The sequence below is a fragment of the Phascolarctos cinereus genome, unplaced genomic scaffold (assembly GCF_003287225.1).
Source record: "Phascolarctos cinereus isolate Bilbo 61053 unplaced genomic scaffold, phaCin_HiC Scaffold_4;HRSCAF=312, whole genome shotgun sequence".
Classification (NCBI taxonomy): domain Eukaryota; kingdom Metazoa; phylum Chordata; class Mammalia; order Diprotodontia; family Phascolarctidae; genus Phascolarctos; species Phascolarctos cinereus.
In genome coordinates this window covers 660756808-660774362 of record NW_027555847.1, presented here as the reverse complement: position 1 = coordinate 660774362, position 17555 = coordinate 660756808, and the positions used below count along the sequence as shown (strand labels likewise).

Sequence of the window (17555 nt, the reverse complement as noted above, 5' to 3'; positions counted from 1 at the left end):
GCTAGCATTTATATAGCACTTTAAGGTTCATGAAGCACTTTATATATTATTTCATTTGATCCTCACAACAACCCAGGAAGGTGGGTGCTATTATCATCTCCATTTTACAGATGTGAAATTAAGGCTGAGAAAGTCACACAGCTTAGAAATGTCTGAATCTGGATTTGAACTCAGGTCTTCCTGACTTCGGGTCCAGCACTCTATCCACACGGCACCACACGGCTGCCTCTTACTGTATGCTTCCCAACAATTATAGCCTTGTGATGTAAGTCAGAGTAGCGCGTTTTCCATCGATTGGATCTTTTCAGATCCGACAGTAGACATTAGATACCCACTTGTCAGTTACATGGTAGAGGTCATTCTTGTTGAGATATGGATTAAGCCAAACATGCTTTTGATGTCCTCTCCAATTCCATACTTCTATGATTCTGCCCATCGCCATGCTAACTGGAGGAAGAGTACCAGGCTTCACAGGGATATTGGGGGGGGGTGAGATGATGGGTCACCCAGACCATAAAACCTGAAGTCAGGCCATGAGCTGAAAGCTCTGATGTCACTATGGGCAGCCAGCCCGCTGGCCAGTGTGTCGCTGCTGCACTAGGGGAGAAAGCCCCAGAGGGTTCCAGTTCAGGAGTAGGGCTGGAAGGTAGAATTCTGGGCTTTTCTTATTTGGGGACACTGAGATGAAGGTTTGCCTGGTGTGTGCCACCACTGTGGATATATGTTAGGGGAAGTCATATCCTGCACTCTGTTGACAGAAGGCATGTCTGCCTCCTCCCTTGGTGCAGCTAGTTCTAAGAAGGTGCTGAGCCTGGCTGGCATGACCCAGCTCACGGGTGGGGATGAGAAGGAAAGATTCCAAGGGGTGGGACCGGAAGCATTGCCAAGAATTCTGTGCAGTTAAGAGATCATGGATGTGGGCAAAGCTGCAAGGCCAGAAACAAGTTCATCAGCCTGAAAAAGGGGAAGGGTAGACTAGATGGGGCTGTGGAAAGAGGGTGTCAGGAAGGGTAGGAACCCTTGGAAGGAGGAGTTAAGAGTGTGTTATGTGTATGTGTGTGTGTGTGTGTGTGTGTGTGTGTGTGTGTGAGAGAGAGAGAGAGAGAGAGAGAGAGAGAGAGAGAGAGAGAGAGAAAGCGACAGAGAGAGCGACAGAGAGAGAGAGAGAGAGAGAGAGAGAGAGAGAGAGAGAGAGAGAGAGAGAGAGAGAGAATGAGGAGTTGATTATGCCAGTGTTCCTTTCTGTGTGTCTTTGTCTCTATGTGATTCTGCCTCTGTGTGTCTTATGTCTGTGCTCTTTGTATAACTCACTGTATCTCCATGCGAGGATGTCTGTGTGTGACCGTTCCTGTGTCTATGTGTTTGCATATGTGACTGTGCCCTGGCATGTATGTCTCTGTCTGTGTGTGCCTGTTTCTCTGTGCATATCTATATGCACATGTGAGCGTACCGTTGTGATTGTGACTGGGCCTCTTTCTGTGTGTCTGTTTCTGCATACATGTCTGTGTATGCACCTGTGCCTGTTTCTCTCTGTATGTGCCTGGGCCTGTGGGTGTGTGCTTGGGTGGCTGTGTGTGTGTGCACCCATGTTGGTTTCTGGGTATGTCTCTGCCTAAGTGCCTGGGTGTATGTATGTGACTGCCTATGCCCAGGTGATAATCTTGTGTGTGTGTGCATCTGTGTGTGTGTATGTGTGTGACTTTCTCAGTCAGACAGGGACTGTACCTGTATTGAGTACATCAGTGCATCATCTCTCACTGCGCCTGTGTGTCCCTGCCTATATCTCTATGTGTCTGTGCCTGGGTGTCTGTGTATGACTGTATCCAGGCTTGTAGGTGTGTGCTTGGGTGCCTGAGTGTCTGTGTGTGCCTGTGCCTCTCTGTGGTGATGCGTGTGTGTGTGTGTGTGTGTCCCTGTCTGACTGTGCCATCTCTCACTCTTCCCCACCCAGGCACCCTGGCTGGGTGGCTAGAGGGAATCTTTCCTCCTCACTTTGTCCGTTCCCCTTCTTCTAGGCTGTCTGTCTGTGCCATCCTGTTCAGCTGGTGATGCGGGGCGAGGCCCCCTGTGCCCACCTGTTCTCAGCCATGGCCCGCCTGGCCCCTGCCCTCTGGAGTCTCTGTGTCACTGCTGTCCTGGTCACCTCAGCTACGCAAGGTAGGGAATGGGGCTGGGGAAGGCTGCTGTAAGGGGAGTGGCCCGAGGATCCCACTTCCCTGATACCCAGACCATGGAGGAGAGGGTGCAGTAGAGGGCGAGCCCTGTGTCCATCAGCTGGGCCTTTCTGCCTGTCTAAGGGTTGGCTGCTGGCCCTGACCTTGGTCCTTCCACCAAGACAGGAATCTCTCTGGTGTCCATCACGCCACACCCTGGCTGTTGGGTCTCCCCAGTTCTGTCTTGATCTTCCTCTTTCTGTGATTACATATTAGCAGCTCTCACTGGGAAGAAGGCTTAATTAAAGCGTGCCCGCTGACGTTTATTTAAAAACAACTAATTACCCAGCTCGGCCGGCACCGGCCCCAGGATCCCACGTACATAGCAATTAGTACCCCATGCCTGCCCACCCACCCCGATTATCCAATTCCTCTCCCAAAGGCAGTGCTCAGCAGGGGTCAGGGGCCAGGCCATGAGATGGGGAGCAGGAACCCTACCATTTCCACCTCTGGCCCATTTCCCACATTCTACCCCCCAAAAAATCTTCTACCCTCCCTGACTCCGTTTGTCTTTCTCCCAAGACCTCTCCTCATACAATCTAGCCTTCCATCAACTTCTCTTCAGGGTGACTTCCCCAGTGGCCCCTAGCTCCATCTCTCATCCTAGGACATTCCTCACACTGTCCCCTTGTCCTCCTGACTATTCTTAATGCCACCTCATGGCCCAGTGCCATGAGGACTCCATTCTGTCAAGATCCCGAACCACCCCAGGCCATCAAGGTCCACTGCCTAGCAGTCCCAGCCTGGCCCCCACTCCCAGCCCAGCTGAGCCCTCCCCAACTCCTCCCCAGGCCAAGCTGGTGCTAAAATTAGATGAGGAAGCAGATGGCACCAAGTGAAGCAGATTAAAAAAGCCTCTCCCAGCCTAGCCCCAGAGCATACTTCCCTTTTTGCCCCCCATGTCTGGAGCTGAGCACACAGCCCCTTGGAGCCCTGCCCTTTTCTCTGCCCATTGCAACTCACTATGGAACTCTGAGGTATTTCAGATAGAGCCACCCAGTCTACAGGAGAGAGGGGAGGCATAGGGATGGGAGATAAAATATGGTATGACTGCCACCAGGCATAAGGCTCTCAGTGATTGACTAGTTTGGAGCCTATCCCCCTGCCTTTGGCTTGTTTCCACACATACACACACACACACACACACACACACACACACACCCCATCCATCCCTAGCCTGACCCCCTCCTCTCTCCTTCCTTTCTATCCCTTCTCCCTTAGAAGACTCCTACCAGTTTCCCACCATTCATCTTTCTGTCTGTATTCAATAAGTAAGCTCCCTAAAGAGGGTCCTCCAGCTCCTAGTGGAGTGCAAAGCACTGAACCTTGAGTCAAAAGTCTTGGGTGCGAATACCAGCTTTGCCATGTGCCAATGTGACTACATGCAAATCACTTCTCTTCGGGCCTTAGCTTCCTCCTCTGTAAAAACGAGGGGGTTGGACCAGATGGAAATCTAAGGTCCTTGCCAACGCTAACATTCTGTGATTTTGTGATACCCCCACCTCCTTTTGATCTCCTCTCTTTTTCTGTCTCACCTGAATTCCACATGCTGCTGTTTCAGCATAGGCCTTCCCATTGAGCTGGTCATCCTAGATGCTGGGCCTGCACTCAAGTCCCTTCCTCCCGGCCTTAATTTCCTTATCTGTAAAATCAAGGGCTTATAAGGTTCCTTCCTTAACATTCCAGTTATTCCAAACACTAGGAGTAACATTTTGTATCAGCTTGGTGCTATATGCTTTTCAAAGCAATTTCCCATCCATTACCTCATCTGTCTCCCAACACCCTGGTGATGTCCTAAGAGTGGGACTATTGAGTACTAAGTCACGCACACACATACACACACATATATACACATATATATACATATATACACATGCAATGTGTATTTATACATTCATGTATATGTGTACATATATATATTCATATACATGGACAAATAAAGCTGATATGCCCAGAGTCACACAGCTAAGGAAGTACTGAAGCTGGGAATTCCTCACTCTTGGGCTTTGACTGTCTCCTTCCTGCCTCAACAGAAAGGAAATGAGATTTGAGGTCAGAGGACCTGGATTTCAGTCCATTTATGACCTGTGTGATCTTGGGAAAGTCACCTAATTTTGATGGGGCTCGGATTCCTAATCTGTAAAATGAAGGGTTGACCTAGATGACGTTTCTGGTCCCTTTCAGCTCTAAATCCAGTGATGAGCCTATGATTATCTTCTCACTCCACTGCCACCACCATTTCCAGCCATTGCAAGCCAGTCTGATCTAGGTGGAAAGAGGCCCAGGCTGTTTATCTCTGTGAAGTGTCAAGGAAGCTCTGGGAGGGGGAGCAGATTGTCCACCCGGCAGAGCCAAAGGAGCTGCTGTCCTGTAGGTGGGTAATAGGGGAGGCAGGGGGCCTCCGGATCTAAGTGTTTCTCTTTCTTTGCCTCAACTCTGGCAGGCCTGAGCCGAGCTGGGCTCCCCTTTGGCCTGATGCGCCGCGAGCTGGCCTGTGAGGGCTACCCCATTGAACTCCGATGCCCAGGAAGCGATGTCATCATGGTGGAGAATGCCAACTATGGACGCACAGATGACAAGATTTGTGATGCTGACCCCTTCCAGATGGAGAATGTGCAATGCTACCTGCCCGATGCCTTCAAGATCATGTCCCAGAGGTGAGGACCCTGCTAGGATTTGGGGGGTGAGGTGGGGTGGGGGAAAGTCGTTCATTCAAAACTCATTCATTTATTCATTTAACAAGAAAACTATAAAAGTGTCTACAGCGTCCAGAGTACTGTGCTTGCCACTGGGGGACATACTGTGTTTAGATGATATGTGGTCCCTGCCACCATGGATCCTGTAGTCTAATGTGGGATAAGACATAAACACGGCTAATTATGAATACATTAAGGAGATGAAAAAACAGCTTGCTGTGGGGATGCATTAGCCACTAGGGGGCTCAGTGGAAGGAGCACCCGGCATGGAGTCAGGAATAACTAAGTTCAAATGCGGCCCTAGATACTTCCTAGCTGTGTGACCCTGGGCAAGTCACTTAACTCGTTTGCATCAGTTTCCTCATCTGTAAAATGAGCTGGAGAAGGAAATGGCAAACCCACTCCAGCATCTCTGTGAAGAAAACCCCAAAGAGGAGGTCACAGAGTGGGACACAACTGAAAAACAACTGAACAATAACACGAGGATATATGAGAGGGAGATGTTGTTGCTTTTTTTTTTTTTACTGGGGAAGGCTTGCTAAAGGATGTGACATATGAGCTGGACTTTACAGAATGGACAGAAACTTAATAGGATGAATGAGGAAGGAGGAGGAAGCACACTTCATGAGTAGGGAACAACAGAATGAAAAGCATTTTAATGGAGCATTCAGAAGATAGAGAACACTCCAGAATATATGGAGGGGAGATAAGGCTGGAGAGGGTAAAGTGGTCCAAACTGTGGAGAGGACTGATTGCTGGGCAAAAGAGTTCTAGCTTTATTGGGGAGGCAATAGAAAGCCATTGAAGATTTTTGAGCTGAGGAGTGATATTTCCAGATCTATTCATAAAGAAAATTATTCCAGAAATGAGCAGAGCACATGCTACAGAGGTCAGAGAGTAAAGCTGAAAAGACTTTTTAGGACGCTAGTACTGCAGAGGTCCAGTGAGGGAGAGAAGGTACCAGAATGTCCCTCAGATGCTGGGACCTCCCCAGTAAAATCCAGCCTTCAAAATCCTGCTGGGCTAATCTTCTTTCTTTCCTTTATTCATTCATAAACCCTGGTGCAAGGCATATGATGTATTAGGTGCTAATGTTCCAAAAACACCATTTTGACCACACCTCCTCCCAGTTCAGAAGTGGCCAAATGCATTGTGAGAGTGTCACAGGGTACATCTGTACCTCTAGGCCTCGCTCTTTGTACTCTCCATGATCTCGTCGGTCCCCAAGGGTTTAATTAGCATCTCTGTGCAGATGACTCACAAATCTATATATCCACCCCTGATCTTCATCCGAAAAGCCAGTCTCGCACCACCAACTGTTGACTGGACAAACCCACATGAGTGTGCATATCTCACACTCATGCTCAAAACAGAACTCATTCTATTTCCACACCACACCTCCCTGTTTTTGCTAAGGATGCCACCATCCTTCTGGTCACCCAGATTTTCAACCTGGGACTCATCCTTGCCTCTGCCCTCCCTAACCCCCTCCCTTCCCTATCTAATCCGATGCCAACGATGAGCAATTCTGCCATCACAGCAGCTTTCCCATCCATCTTCTTTTTCTCCACTAACATAGCATCTTGCCTTCTGCAGGCCCTCCTCACGTCTCACCTAGACTATTGCAATGCCCTCCTAATTGGTCTCCTTACTTCCAGTGACTGGATCAATATTCCAAAAACACAAGTCTGATGGTCGCATTCCTATGCTCAAGAACCTTCCACGGCTCCCCATTGCCTCAAGGATCACATTAAAAATCATCAAGCTGGCATCTAAAGCTCTCCAAAATCGGCATCCATCTTTCCAGTTTTATTTTATATTATTTCCCTTAATTCACTTATCATTCTAGGCAGACTGACTTGCTAATAGTTCCCCATATAAGACATTCCATCTCTCTTTTTATACTGGCTCTCCCTCATACTTGGAAGGCCAACCTTCCTCATTTCCACTTTTTAAAATAGCCCTGGGTTCCTTGAAAGCAGAAGTTTGGTGTTACCTGAGGCTTTTGTGATTCAGTCCCAATCCTGCCCCTCCTCCACCATCACTTTTCTCTCTGTCCCTGACACTGTCTCTGTTTCTGTGTGTGTGTGTGTGTGTGTGTGTGTGTCTCCCTCTCTTTCTCTCCCTCTCTTTCCTCTCCTCTTTCTCTCTTCCCTCCCCTACTCTTCCCCTTTCCTCCCTTTCCCCTCTATTCCTCTCCTCTGACTCTCTTTTTCTTCTCTCTCTCTCTCTCTCTCCTCTCTCTCTCTCTCTCTCTCTCTCTCTCTCTCTCTCTCTCTCTCTCTCCCTCCTTCTTCCCTCTCCCTCCCTTGAAATTACATTGTACAACTTTATAAGTACTCTGTATACTTCACATTTACATTTCTGGGTATGCCTTATATTGCCTTTTGGACATAAGTTCCTTGGGGGTGAAGAAAGTAGAGAAAACTTCGTATCTTTGTATCCACAGAGCCTAACACAGTGCCTTGCATGGAGGAGGCCCTTAACAAGTGTTGAATTAAACTGATCTGAATTGAATTGACTCTAATCCAAACTGCCCAGCATTCAAGACCGTCCACAATTTCAATCTCACTTGCTCCATACCTCACTTCTCTTTTTCTTTTTTTGCTTTTTGGTGAGGCAGTCGGGGTTAAGTGACTTGCCCAGGGTCACATGGCTTGTACATGTCTAGTGTCTGAGGCCATGGACTCTTCTCACAAGCACATGCCAGTGCCATCTCCCACCTCAGCACCTTTGCTTACTGGATTCCCTTGCCAGGCATGCCTTACCCTCTTTTTAGCTCCCCCAATCATACTCAGCTAGCTTAGTTCCCACTTCTCCCAAGAAACTTTCTAGCGAAGGAGCCTTGACTGTTCCTTCTGTCTTTTGAATGCCCTCCCTCCTTATCTCCACCTCCTGGCTTTCCTGGCTTCCTCAAGTCCCAACTAAAATCCCACCATCTACAGGAAGCCTTTCCCAATCCCTCTTAATCCTATCACCTTCCTTCTGTTAAACATTTCCTGTTTATCCTGTGTATAGCTTGTTTGTATAGATTTGTTTGGGCACTGACTCTGTACTGCTTTGTAGTTCTAGTAGCTGTTCAGTTGTTTCAGTCCTGTCCAACTCTATGTGACCCTAAGAAAACCCCAAATGGGGTCACAAATAGTTGGACACAACTGAAAAATGACTGACTGAGGCAAAGAGATTGGAGCGGTTTGCCACTTCCTTCTCCAGCTTATTTTACAGATGAGGAAACTGAGGCAATCAGGGTTAAATTACTTGCCCAAGGTCACACAACTGGTAAGTGTCCAGATTTGAACTCAGGAAGATGAGTCTTCCTGACTCCAGGCCCAGGCACTCTATCCACCTTGCCACCAAGTTGCCTGACCTTGAGGGTAGGCACTGTCTTTTGCCTCCTTTTGTGTTCTTAGTGCTCAGCACAGTGGCTGGCACACAGTAGGGCTTAGTGCTTTCTGAATGAGGGATTGACTGGCTGAAAGAGGGCACTGAAGCCAAGGATTAAAGAATCTCAAATCTGTAAGGACCCTCAAAGACCTTCTGGCTCAACCAACCAATCGATTGATTGGCAGATATTTATAAACCACCTACTATGTACCTGGCACTGTACTAAGCATTGAGGATACAAAACCAAACACAAAATAGATACAAGGTAACTGGGAGGCGAAGCGGTTGATGGGATGGGAGAAGACTTGATGCAGAAAGTGGTGCTTGGGGGCAGCGAGGTGGCGCAGTGGAGAGAGCACCGGCCCTGGAGTCAGGAGGACCTGAGTACAAATCTGGCCTCAGACCAAACACTTGACACATACTAGCTGTGTGACCCTGGGCAAGTCACTTAACCCCAATCACCTCACCAATAAAAAAATAAATAAATAAATAAATAAATAAATAAATAAATAAATAAATAAATAAATGAATAAATAAATAAATAAATAAATAAATAAATAAATAAATAAATAAATAAATAAATAAAGCGAACAGAAAGTGGTGCTTGAACTGGTCTTGATGGAGACGAGGGACTCTAAGAAGTGGAGGTGAGGAGAGCAGTGCATGTCAGACATGGGTCCAGCCACTGCATTGGCACAGAGAGTAGAGGGTTTGTCATTGGCCAGGAACAGTGAGAAGTCCGTTTGGGCTGGAGTGTAAAATGTATAAAGGAGAATAAGGCTGGAGCATGGTTGTGAAGGGTTTAAAAGCCAGCGCCAAGCAGAAGATTGTTAATATAGTTGATCCTGGAGGTAATAGGGAGCCACCAAAGCTTCGTGAGCACAGGAGTGACATGGTCAGACTTACTGTGCATTAGAAAAACCACTGTGGCAGCTATATGGAGGATGGATTTGAGCAAGGAGGCTACATGGAAAGCTACTGCAGTAGTCCAGGAGATGTCAGTCAATAAGCATTTACTAAGCACCTAGCATGTGCCAGAAACTGGGCTAAGTGCCTCAGATACAATGAAAGGCAAAAGACAGTCCTCCTCTCAAGGAGCTCACAATCTAATGGGAGAAATAGCATGCAAAAAAATGTACAGGAAGAGGCTACCAGGATAAATTGTATTGTTCGTTCACATCCCACTCACTCTTCGTGACCCCGTCTGGGGTTTTCTTGACAAAGATGCTGGACTGGCTTGCCAAGCTTTGCCAGCTCATTTTACAGATGGAGACACTGAGGCAAACAGGATTAAGTGACTTGCTCAGGATCACACAGCTAACAAGTGTCTAGAGGCAGGGGTGGGTAACCTGTGGCCTCAAGGCCACATGTGGCCCTCTAGGTCCTCAAGCACGGCCCTTTGATTTGAAATTTGTCCTATGAAGTTTGGATTCAGTTACAGGGCCACACTTGAGGACCTAGAGGGCCACATGTGGCTTTGAAGAATGGTTGTACCCTTGAGAGAAATAGGGAAGTTCAGCATGAGAATGAAGTGGGGGAAGAGAACAAGCACCTATTAAGCACCTACTGTGTGCCAGGCACTGGGCTAAACACTTGACAAATATTATCTCATTTGATCAAATATCTTCTTTCAAGTAGGGGTTTTTGGGGAAAGGATAATGAGTTCTACTCTGAACCTCTTGAGTTCGGCATGCCCATGGGGCATTTCAAAGTGTCTAATAAGCAGTGGGTGATTTGGGATTGGAGCTCAAGAGAGAGACTAGGGCTAGATATCTAAATCTGGGAATCATTCTCATAGAGGTGATAATTAACCCTATGGGAGCTGATGAGATTCCTCAATGAGAGGGCAAACAGAGAGAAAAGAGCTCAGGATAGAATCTTGGGAGACACCCACAATTAGGAGATATGTTATGGATGAAGACCCGGCAACATTGTCTGAGAAGCACTTGGGCAATCAGGCGAGTACCTACCAGATCAGGCCGGAAGCCCCCACTATGACATGTCAGAAAAATAGTCACATTTCTGTTAAAAGACCCCTCAGCAACGGGGAGCTCATTTCCTTCTGAAGCAGCCCCGTTGCACTGTGGGATTGAGCTCCATGCTCTGATTGACATATTCTCTGATAACTTGATGCACAAGTCACTGCTCCATGTCTAATCCATAACCAGGGGGTGCCAGAGCCAGCTAAAACGGGAGAATACCATTGTTCAGTTTTCAACGTGAGCATTGGTGCCTCAAAAATCAGCAAATGCAGCAAATCGGGCCTTGATTTATTGTTTCTGTGATTGTCTAGACTTAAGAAAGTGTGAATAATGCAGATTAAACTTAAAAAATGTGTCCTACATACATTTTTTTCCAGAGAGATGGTTGTTAAATATTTACCAGCACACCCTGTCCATAAGCAACTCGAGGACCCTTGCCTAGCTCCAACCTTTCTTGCCAGCCTTATTTCTCATTACCTGCCACTCTCTTTATCTCTTCTTTGTTCTAGCAGGAACAGACATCCAGCTATTACTTAATCTTGTCCCAACCTCCTACCTCTGTGAATTTGCACAGACTGCAGTGGACTTTCCATATCTCCCTTCTGCTGAAACCTTTCCCTTTCAAGGCCCAACTCGGGTACTAATTTACATATTACACCTTCTTTTCTTTTCTTTTCCTTTTTTTTTCCTTAAGAGGCAGGGTTAAGCAACTTGTCCAAGGTCACACAGTAAGTGTCTGAGGCGAGATTTGAACTCAGGTCCTCCTGATTCCAGGGCCGGTGCTCTACTTACTGTGCCCCCTATGTAAGACCTTCCTAATGCATCCTTGTGCCAGTTAGAATCTTTCAGGTTAGAATCTGCTCTTGTTCCGTCATGCATTAAAACAAATAAAACAAAAATTTTAAATAAAAGTCTTATCAGCACCTTTTGTCTTTTTTCTCCTATATCACAACTATCTCTTCCCCATGGAAGCCTTGTAGAAAAGAACATCAAAGCAAAACCAACTGACACAGTGGCCACATCTGACAGTAGAAGCAACATCCCATCTCCGTAGTCCCCCACCTCTCTATGAAAGGAAGGTGATGCCACCTTTCATCTTTTCATGGTACCAGCATGGGTCATGACAATTCCTCAGGGTTCTGTTTTGCTTGACCATTCTTCTCCTTTACAGTACCTCAGTCTTGTAGTATCCTCCTGAATCTGCTTCCTTCACTGTGCATCAGTTCGTGCAAATCTTCCCATGTTTCTCTGAATTCCCTCAATCGTAGTTATTATTTCTTATAATGCTGTCCACATACAGTGGCTTTTTTTTTAGTCAAGTCCCAATTATGCAACCACTTCATTTCCTGATTTCTGCTGTGACAGTGCGTGGCACACAGTAGATGCTTAATTAATGCTTTTATTCAATCATTCATGCCAGCTAGGGCTGCTATGTCTATTGGAAAGGGAGGGAATTGGTGACACAGTAGTTAGAGCACTGGGCCTAAATCAGGAAGATCTGGGTTCAAAAATCTGGCGGTGGACACTTACTAGTTGTGTGACCCTGGGAAAGTCACTTCACCTCTGTTCATTCAGTTTCCTCAACTATAAAATGGAGATAATAATAATAGCACCTTCCTCAAAGGGTTGTTGTAAGTATCAAGTGAGATAATATTCGTAAAAAGTGCTTAGTAGAGTGACTGGCACATAGTAGGTGCTTAATAAATGCTTATTTTTTCCCTTCTAGAGGGTCCTTGACCTCATTGGGTTATTTGCCTAGTATGAGACACTAGGTAAAAGAGTAAAAACAGTTTAGTCTCTTTTCACATAATTCCTGAATTGGACTGGTTTCTAGCTTCCCCATCAGTATCGTAGTGCTTGTGTTCCCTCCCCTTAGTAAACAGCAGGCTCCTTGAGGTCAGGGTGTATGTCCACGGGGTAAGTATTCAAAAACAGCTTGTCAAATGAATGAATAAATAAATATCATTCTCTGGATCTGAAAACAAATGAATAAATGAATGCCGAATGTAATCAAGCAAACAAACCTTTACTGACACCTATTCTGTGCTCAGTCCCCTGCTTGTCTATGCTGGGGCAAGAGGGGGAGGGAGGGAGATGGACCCAACATGATTAGTATTAGTGATAATCATAATAATAACTACCTTTCTATAATAGCATATAACTTTCTATAATATAAAAATACATAATACAATATATTGTATAATATGATACAACTATATAATATATTGATACATAATATATAATAAAAATATGTAAAGATAATAGATAACTTTCTATAATAATAAATAACTTTCTATAGCACTTGCCAGGTGCCAGGCACTGTGCTAAACACTTTATAATTATTATATCATTTGAGCCTCATGAAAACCCTGGGAGGCAGGTACTGATATTACCACCATTCTACTGATGAAGAAACTGAGGCAAACGCAGGTGACATGACTTGAGCAGGGTCACACAGCTAGCGTGTATCTGATGCCAGATTTGAACCAGGTTTTTCTGACTCCAGGCCCAGACCTCTATCCACTGTGCTGTCTAAGTATTAATAACCCCTCACATTTCTATAGCCCTTTAAAGTTTGCAGATCACTTTTCTCACAACAACTCTTAGAGACTAGCACTTCAAGTTATTTTCCCCATTTCATAGATGAGGACGAACCTCAAAGAGGTTAATTGACTGTCCCATGGTCACACAGCTCAGCAGTGTCAGAGACAGGATTCAAACTCAGGTCTGTCTTTATTCCAAGTTCAGTTTTTTTTTTCCTACCGTATCATGCTCCAAATTACAGGAAGCTTGCAGGTGTCTTTGTTTGCTTGTTTTTGTAGATGTTCTGAAACTTTTTATTTTATTTTTAACAGACAGCAATAATTTACATCAATAAACAAACCAGAAAGTTTAACAAACTTCTTCTGAAACCCCAATGCTGAGCATAGGTATTAGCCAGGAAAGGTGGTCCAAGGCTACACACTGCACCCTTCACCTGGCTCTGTGGGATACTACAGACCCCGTCATTCAGTGAGTTTGCCCCCAAGCCTCTGCCTGAGGAGTAAATTCCAGTCAGCTCTTTGGAAAGGTGATAAAAGGGACCAGGAAGCCACCTCCCACTTCTCCTCCATCCTCCCTCTGGCCTAGCCTTCTCCCAAGCCTGGGAGCAGCTCTGCTATTTTCACTATGTAAAGATCCACCTGGGCCTTGGGCACCCTGAAGCCCTAGGTGGCTAGCTTTGCAAGGTCAGCCCTTTGCACAAAGGGCTGAGAATCTCTTGTTATTAGCAAAAGGTGAACAGATACATTGAAAACCTTGAAAATATAGAAATAATCTAATGAATGTGGCCACCTCAAAATCACACATACTGATAGGAGAAATGAGATTTACACATTCAATGATCCATTTGAAGCAGAGGTAGGGAGTGTGTCTGACTCAAGGTTCAAGAGTCAGGGGTCTTACCCTGCCTCAGCCCTCTACCCCTCCCACCTCTGCCAAGGCTTCACCCACCACTTGGGTCCTAGCCCTCTCCCTGGAATGTTCTCCCATTTCCTTCCTTTATAAGGGGTCACCCAAGGCCAAAAGACTAGGGGAGATTCCCCTTCTCTATCCTGCCTCCCATCATGGCCTTATGTTTCTCCACAGGTGTAACAACAGAACGCAGTGCGTGGTGGTGGCCGGTTCTGATGCCTTCCCAGACCCCTGTCCTGGGACCTACAAGTACCTGGAGGTGCAGTACGACTGTGTCCCCTACAGTGAGTCACCTTGTTCCTCGCACGGACACGGGCCCCATCCTCTCCCCCTGCACCGAGTGAGGAGTAGACACCTGTGTCCCCGTGGAGCCTGGGTGGGAGCAAGGAAGGAGGCACAGGGCACTCTGGGACAGGCTTTGTCTCTTCCTACTTTCTCACCCTGGGACCCTCACACTCTCCCACCCTCAAAGATTGTCACGCTCCCTCTGTCACCCATGGCCTCTTCCTCACATCTTCATACTTTTCCCTCCCCTCTGTCTCCTCTCCCTCACTCCATCTCTTACACTTGTTCTCTCTCCCTAGAATGCTCCCACCCCATCTCCACCTCCTGGTCTTCCCCTCATACCTTTTCCTCTTCTTTCTCCCATAATCCTATCTTCCAATACACCTTCATCTGCTCTTCCTGGCACCCTCACATTCATCTTTCTCACACAGTCACACTTGTGGCCCCAGAAGTTGATCTTTGTGCCCTTATCCCTCTGGTTCTCCCACATTATAGGATCTGCCTGCCAAGGCCTCTAGGCTCTTGGGCCAGAGGGGATGGCTGATACCAACCCCAAGGGGGTGAGTGAGGCCAAGACATCTTCAAGGAGATTCACTGCTCCTTTCAGTCTGCCTTTCCATCTGCACAACACTACTTCCTGTTTACTTAGGAAGTTCCACCATTTTCAATTGGGAGTGGCTATTGGAGAACCCCTGGAGGCCACAAGGAGGGATTTTAAGGAGCCCGGAGCTCAGCTGTAACCCACCTTGTCAAGGGGAGCAGCCAGGGAGCTGGGGAAAGGGTTTCTTCTCCTCCTCGGTTACTCTCCCCACTCCTACCACCACCATTTCCCTTCTTTCCTGCTCCCCTTCTTTCCTTCCCTTCTCACCCTTATCCCCACCCCCAGCTTCTTATAGCCAATTTGGAAGCAAGGACTTGGGGGGAGGTGGAAAGGGAGAAGTGAGGGCCCCCAGTATGTATGTTTTGGGGGTTGGGGAAGGGCAGGGGGAGCAGGAGGCCCTGGTAATTCCCTCCCCACCCCCCATCCCCACCCACTTTAATTTCTTCTCACAGGTGGCCGTCCATGCTGGGGGAAACTGCTAATGTGCTTCCTTAACTTTCTCCTTTGACTCCTCATCCTTTCCTTTCAGCACACAAGGCCTCCATCCAGCTACCACTTAAGGGAAAGTCCCTCTCTCCTCGTTGAAGCCTTCCCCCCACACAGCACTGGGGGCAATCTCTCCCCATCCCTGCCCCCATCTCCAACTCACCCACTGATGTTGGGATAGCTGGGAATATAGATAGAAATCAGTGTATAAATCACTGAAAAGACGGTGCATATGTCCTTATACCCCAGGTACCTAGGCAAGAAAACAGGCTGACAAAGATCCCAGGGTCAAAGTGGACTCTATGAGGCAACATGAAGAGGCGAGAGTAAAGTTAAAGGGTCTTGAAGTCATATTAGCCCACCTTAAATTCTGGGTAGTTGAGATATTGGACCTCTAGGTCTGGCCCAGAGCTCCACAAGTTGAGAGGAATGAGGGCAGAGCTTGGAGACAGGCCAAGTAAGAGATGGAATAAGAAATGGATTGAGAGTGTATCGTGCAGAGTCCTGACCTAGGGCGTGGGGAACACATAGAAGATGGGCAGGGCATAATCCCCACTCACACGGAGTCCCTGGTCTGATCTATCCTTGAATGTTCCAAGGTCTAATGAGAAAACAGTACACATACAGAGCGATCAGAAGGGCCCACCAAAAACTTAGAATAGATGCAAGTGAAGTCCAAAGGTGCTGACCGCGAACAACCTCTGCCCAAAGCAAGGTCAGGAAGGAGTAAGCTCTTCCTGCACTCAGAGCTGGAACAAGACACAGGTTGGAGTTAGACAGTGGTAGGAAGGACAAAGTTAGACCTGAGGAAAGACAGAAGGGCTGGGAGGCTGCAGGCCAAGTGACCAGAGAGGCCTGTTCAAATCCCACTTGTAGTTTCCTTAGGGAGACAGAACAAGGAGACCACCCTAGGGGATGTTCCAAGAATTGTCCAAAGGAGAGAGAACAGCAGCTAGGGAGGAGGCCAGAGAGGTGAGGCAGGCCTTCTCCTGGTAGCAGAGATGGGGGACCCCAGTGCTGCTGTGGAGGCCTCTCAAGGAGGTCTGGGGTGGGCTGCGGGTGGAGGCTGGGGGAAGGGGGAGGGACCCCATGGAACACGCCCAACTAACAGCCACTTTGCTTTGCAGCTGAGTGCAGTCTAACCCCCTCACCCCCCTTCCTCCCCCAGGTGCCTGCTGGGCCACGGGCAGGTGTGTGCGCGTGGAGCGCCCAGCTCCTTGGTTAGGCCAGCCTGGCTAGGGAAATCGGAGTTTCAGTTACCCTGGCAGGGAGAGTGTCTGTTACCACCCCTGGCCCCTCCCTCCTCTTCCCCCAGACCCCACTGTGTTTCTCCATCAGTCTGTCACCTTATCTCTGGCATTTTGTTTCTCTCCATCTGTCTCTCCTTCCATCTCTGTCCCTTTCTGCATATAACTGACCCACTCTGGATCTCCGTATGTATTTTCCTCTCCATCTTTTCTCATCTGTCTTTGTGTGTGTGTGACCACTTTACAAACTTTCAAACACTATATAAATGTGAGTTATTATTATTATTATTATTATTGTGCTATTTTTGCTATCTGTGTCTCTGTGTTTGATTTTCTCTTCCTGTGTTTATTCTGCCTGGCTTAGAATGGGTTACTTAAATTCTGTAGGGCATTGAGTGAGGGGGCATAGGAAGTAAGAGCTTGATCACCTTGAGTAGGGGACCTGAGTCGTCAGGAACCACGGGCCCTGTTCCTCCCTGGGCCCCAGAAAAAGGGGAGGGTGCCAATATCGGGCCAAGAAGCCTTGGCCAACAGCTCTTCCTCACAGCCCTCTCGCTTGCCCCACCCAGGCTCGGTTTTCCAGCTTCTCTTTCAGGAAGGCAGCCCAGACACTTCAGCTGAGGGTTCAGAGTGAAGCAGCAGCCTTGCAGCTGGTGCTCACAGCTCCCAGTCTCCCTCTGTCCATCTCTCCGTGTCTCTCTTCCTTGCTTCCTTCTGTCTCTTTGTCTCTACTCCCTTTGCTCTGAATTGCCTCGGTGTTTCTCCTTCTCCCTGTCTCCCTCCTTCTCTGTGCCTGTCCCTGTCATCGGGCCCTCTGTCTCCCTCTCACCAAGTCTCTCTGTGTCTGTCTCTCTAGACACTCCCCCAGCCCCCTCCACTTGCCCCAATGGAAGGGATTTGGGGGGAGGAGGGGGCGGCCGAGCGGTGCTGAGGGGTTGGGGAAGCAGGTGTGAGGAAGGAAAAGGAGAAGGGGATGCATTGCCAGAAAAGAAACAAAAAGCAATTTAATCTCTTTTTTTTCTCTTTTTTTCTTGCACCCTTTTTCAATTGTTTTTCTCTCTCTCTTCCGATGCTTAAAGTAGAAGTGGAGCAGAAAGGTAAACGCACTGTTACCAATGCTAACCCCTAACTCACATTTTGTTCTCCCCGTGCCTATACTTAATGTGACCCCCTCCTCCTCCCCGCCCCTCTCTCCCTGCTCCCTCCTC

At 47.5% G+C, this 17555-nt stretch overlaps 1 protein-coding gene across 5 annotated transcripts in view; it reads left to right on the top strand.

Annotated features, from left to right (window-relative positions):
* The window catches only part of ADGRL1 (adhesion G protein-coupled receptor L1), a 65092-nt gene that overhangs the window by 27570 nt on the left and 19967 nt on the right, over window positions 1–17555 (top strand). For 4 of the 5 annotated variants that reach the window (XM_078153944.1, XM_020994843.2, XM_078153947.1 and 1 more), the window contains exons 2-4: window positions 2016–2157; window positions 4657–4870; window positions 13903–14012. In XM_078153944.1, coding sequence (XP_078010070.1) covers window positions 2016–2157; window positions 4657–4870; window positions 13903–14012 — 466 coding nt within the window. Of the gene's footprint in view, window positions 1–2015; window positions 2158–4656; window positions 4871–13902; window positions 14013–17555 lie in introns of those variants that run through there. The other variant, XM_020994847.2, reaches the window with a different exon arrangement.